The sequence below is a fragment of the Tupaia chinensis genome, unplaced genomic scaffold (assembly GCF_000334495.1).
Source record: "Tupaia chinensis unplaced genomic scaffold, TupChi_1.0 Scaffold000072_1, whole genome shotgun sequence".
Lineage (NCBI taxonomy): Eukaryota > Metazoa > Chordata > Mammalia > Scandentia > Tupaiidae > Tupaia > Tupaia belangeri.
Window position 1 is genome coordinate 644,428 of NW_006159532.1, and position 4,838 is coordinate 649,265.

Sequence of the window (4,838 nt, forward strand, 5' to 3'; positions counted from 1 at the left end):
GCCTCCTGCTCTTCCTCCCCGTGTACTACAGTTGCTTGTTTGGTTTCCAGATGGACCTGGGAGGCTTCAACGTAGGTCCCTTGCTTGGCTGACTTTGAAGGGGCCGGTCTGCCTCCCTGCTCCTGGTCCCTGAGACTTGGGCACTCAGGACTCAAGTCTGGAGCCACCACAACCAAGACCACATGGATTTCATGCATGGGAGCCAAGTTCCTGGTGGGACCTGGGCCTGGGGAAATACTGACCCATGCACCCAGGCAGGCAGGGTGCTGGGCAGCGGTGGAAGCTGGCTGGCAACGGCAAAGGAGCGGTGAGCTCCCCGAGTGGGAGGAAGCCAAGCAGAGAGAAGGCACTCCTGCTCATGTGCTCCAGAGGAGTCTGGCAATGACAGGCCTGCACGGGCCCTTCCAGCTCGGGGATTCTGCCATTCTAAACATGCGTTCTAACAGGAGCTATCTGGGCCCCGGCCTGCATGGTAGGGTGTGAGTGTCTGTCCGTGGAGGGACCACAGAGAGGCTAACGGGCAAGAGATGGGACCAGAAGACCATTAAGGCGCTTCCAGCCTGGCGGCACTAAGGCACCACAAACCTCAGTCCTACAATGGCTTCTCTCTGTCACCACAGGAGCCATAATTGACGGGACACACAGGAACAGCATCAGTGTGGGCCTAAAACTGAGACCCTCCACGGGAGTCCCAAGGCCTCTGTCTGTGCCAGGGCAGCTGGGAGAGGGTCAGGATGGGGTTCCCACAGGTCCCCTGCTGCCTTTGATGACCCTGCTGAAGTGGCGACCCACTCAGCAGTAACAAAAACTTGCATGTAATAAATAGCTCTGCGGAATGCGGGCTGGGGAAGTGAGGGGCACCCACACCCCTTGGGAGGCCCTCTGGGCAGAAGCACACTGGGCTTTTCTCAGGACTTTTAGACAAATTGCAGGAAGTTAGCTAAGTCCCTTGTCTCTCCTTCTTTTTTTTTTTTTTTTAAAGAGATTTTTTTGCTATAGGGCACATGTACTCATCAAAGAGACAGAGAGCGAGAAATTACCCCCCGGGGGGATGGCCACACCACAGTTCCTTCTCCTCCATTCTCCTGTCGGGATCCTGGGCACACACACACATGTGTCTGGAGTGAGTCGAACTGTGGTCAACTACGTGGGAGCCCAGCGACATAACTGTTACGCCATCTGCTGGTCCCCGTCTCCCTTCTCCATAGACACTACAGGTGTCTATGTGTTACGTGGAACCTCCTTTGAAGGATGCTGCTGTCTCCTGGGCAGCTAAGGACAGAAGTCTGAAAGGCAGCCGGCCCCACCGCAAGCACTGCTGCTGGCCCTCACGGCACCTGAGGGTGATTTCCCCTCCTCAAGGCACTCTTCCTTGCGTCTGCCAGAAAACTGTCACCTGCACATGGGTGTATGGCAAGGCCACTGATAGCAATGCCCTTATCCTCCGTACTGCCCCTTCACCTCCATGAGCTGATCAGGGTGGGCGTCCCTGCCTGGAATCACAAGGCCCAGCAGATGTCCAAGGACCTAGGGGTGGGACGGGGACAGGGCCCACTCACCGTCCTCAGGCTCATAGGGGACCCAGCTGTGCTTGGCATTCTGGTGGGTGTAATAGGAGTTGCGCTTGGCACACTGCTGGGCCCGGAAGTCCTCGTAGGGCCCCGGACAGTCCTCGCTGTTGCAGACCTGGTACTCGAACATGGCCCCCGAGCACATGCGGCCTCCATAGGCTGGGCTGGGGTGGGCACAGAGAGACAGGGGGCTTGCTGGCTGGGAGGCTGGGGAGGGCCACCTTCCCACATGGCCCTGAGGCCACCTGGGGTAGCTCAGCTGTGTAAACGGAGCCACTAACTTATAAACTAGATAATGACCCCAAGTAGGGGCTGCTGAGCTTCAAGCCTTCGGGATCCCTCTTCCTCCCAGCCTTCTACATCTGAGGTACATACCACCTCTTCTGCTGTGTGGGTATGTGTGTGTGAATGACAGGCAGACAGACAGACACAGAGACTGACTGCCCAGCTGTAACTCTGCTGGAAGGCAAATCAGCCTTACTCATCCGTGCATATTCCTCCCACTGTTATTCAGGGCGTGGCACATAGTAGGTGCTCAATAAGCCCTCATCTACTCCTGCAAGCAGCTGCTTCCACTTAGTATCACGATAAACTAAGGAATGGTAAGAGAGACTCGGGTTTGGAATCAGACAGTTGGCCCCCAAATTCTGACCATACAATGTGGGCCAAGTCACGTCCGCTTGCTCTGCTTTAATTTCCCCTTGCAAAGAGGAACCAGATTCTCTCTTGTTTTGCCTGCTTCCTGGTGTGCCTGTGCAGAATAATAACAAAGCAATATTAAAGCCATCTATGCTCTCTTGTCCACTAGTATTAGCTAAGACTGGATACAGGGTGTCCACAGGCGGGAGGTTAACGGTACCACGGAGACCCCGGGAGGACCATCGGGGTTTATGCACCTAAGTACTTAGCATACCCTGCCCCAGCACAGAGAAAGTGCTCAACACGCTGCAATAATAATAATTCTAACAGCAGATGCCATCTATTCACCTGTGCTGAGCATGGTACTGAGGATGCACATATTATTTCATTTAAGCCTTGTAAAATAAAAATATTACAGAGGAGCTCCATAAATGGTAGTTCTGATCGGGGATAACTGTCAGTCATAACTGCAAGGCAGTTTACTCAGAACAGCTACCAAGGGCCTTTGTGGAACCCTAGGTTTTATTCCAACAGAGGGAAGCTATGAGGCAGTCTGTCGGCTCATGTTTGTAAGAGGTCCAGGTAATGGCCACCTGGCAAAGGAGCAGGTTCTTCAACAGGCGCTGAGCCTCCCAGCCCCGGGGAACAGCAGAGTAAGAGCGAGTACTTCTGAGGGTCCCCCTGCAATGCTTGGACTCTGCTGGTCTGAGGGACTCACTGTGTCACTCTGCGTCAGAGGGGGCTGGGCCAGGCTGTCTGTGGAGGTTCAGAACCCCCAAGCTCCTAGAGCCAGCTGACCCCCACAGCGAGCCCTGGCCAGTTCTGATCTTTCACAAGGCTGTCCTGAGCTGGCTGCTTCAGCTTGGCAGGGGGATGCCCTGGAGGGTTGGGGCTTAGAAGTTCCAAAACCATGGAGTAGGGGAGGGGGCTCCCCCAGAGGGAAGGGAGAAACATACACCTCCTCCAGAATGCTGAGATCTGGGGAGGGAGAGAGGGGAATTTGGTGTTAGAAAGTAGGTTAAGAAAAATGAAAGGACGTTTTGCTCCACGTGGTAGAAATCCAGCACAGGGCATCTATCCTTCCAAGGCAGGCCTAGAACATCTGGCTTGTATATTTTCTTACAGTTCAGGAAGATCAGGGCTAGGGGTAGACTGGTTGAAGTGGTGATCTTGGACCCACCCAGACTTACAGGGGAACTTCCATACATGAGTCTGAGAATTGCTGGTTCACGCACATTCACAGACTCAGACCTAACGTGAGCAGACACAGAATCAAGGGACCTGGCCACCTCCCAGACGATTCTGGGTCCTCATTTGTCAGAACACACGACCCCCCCAGAGGCCCTTCTCTCTTTCGCTATCTCCCCAGCACCTTCCCTCCAAGCCCCTCAGCCCTGGGGTCTCCTGTCCTGCCCACCCCAGCCACCACACTCACGGGGGGTTGTCACAGCTCCGACTGCGGGACCGCACTCCACCGCCACACGACCTTGAACAAGACCCAAACTTGGTCCAGGAGCTCCAGCCTCCATCCTGGCCGTAAGTCTGCTCCGGTGACTTCCAGATGCAATGACCTTTGAAGCACCACTGGGATGGAGCAAAATGCATGAGGTCACCCATGGCTGCTATGGAGGGTGCCCAAGTGGGCACACAGCACAGCTGGTGAGCACATGGGGAGCCCAGAAAGGGGGCTGTGAAGAATTCCACCCCTACCATGAGCCGGGCAACCTTAGACAAAGGGCTCGCCTTTCTGAGCCTGTTCCTCGGCTGTGCAATGGGGGTGACTGCCCCTGCCCACTGCGTTCAGTGGGATAATGCCTGGCACACACAGCCCCCCAGAACCAGCAGGTATTTCTACTAATGACGACAGTAAATGTGCAATGATTATTCATGAGCCTGGGAGAAATATCAGGCTAACAGGGACAAGAAGACACAATCCTCCCACACTACCTAGAGTTGACGCTGACTCTGTACCCTGAAATTGCCTCTTGGGAGCTGAACTCAGTAGTTCTCAACCTTGGACTCACCTGGGGGAGATTTTGAAACTCTAGATGCCTGGGCTTCACCCCAAATCGACTGAGTCAGAATATCTAAGGATGGGGACTTTTTTCTTTCTTTCTTTTTCTTCTCTTTCCTTTCTTTTTTTTTTTTTTTTTTTTGGAAAGGTTTTTGCCATAGGGCACATACGCTCACCAGAAAGAGAGAAACAGAGAGACAGAACGCGAGAAATCACCCCCCAGAGGGATGGCCACGCCGCAATCCCTTCTCCTCCATTTTCCTCTCGGGCTCTTGGGCACGCACGCACACGAACCTGGTGTGAGTTTACGCCACCGGGTCCGGGACTCAAGCTGCGGTCGACTACGTAGGAGTCCAGTGACATAGCCATTACGTCAACTGCTAGTCCCAGGGATAGGAACTTTTTTGAAGAAGCACTAGTGAGGTCTAATTTACATCCCACTAAGGTCACTCCTCTCATGTGTACAATTCAGTGGTTTTCACATGTTCAGAGTCAGACCTGTGCCACCATCACCACACTGCAATTTTAGAACATTTCCATTGCTCCAAAAGCCCCTCTGTGCCCACATGCAGTCGTTCTCTGTTCTAGGGATGGGCTTATATATATATATATAT

The 4,838-nt window shown here is 53.8% G+C and overlaps 1 protein-coding gene across 3 annotated transcripts in view; it reads right to left on the reverse strand.

The window, feature by feature from the left end:
• Window positions 1-4,838, reverse strand: part of ADAMTS14 (ADAM metallopeptidase with thrombospondin type 1 motif 14) — a 92,216-nt gene that overhangs the window by 21,125 nt on the left and 66,253 nt on the right. For all 3 annotated transcript variants that reach the window (XM_027767730.1, XM_027767729.1, XM_006142279.3), the window contains exons 11-12: window positions 3,646-3,794; window positions 1,560-1,735 (exon numbers count right to left, since the gene is read on the reverse strand). In XM_027767730.1, coding sequence (XP_027623531.1) covers window positions 1,560-1,735; window positions 3,646-3,794 — 325 coding nt within the window. The remainder of the gene's footprint in view (window positions 1-1,559; window positions 1,736-3,645; window positions 3,795-4,838) is intronic.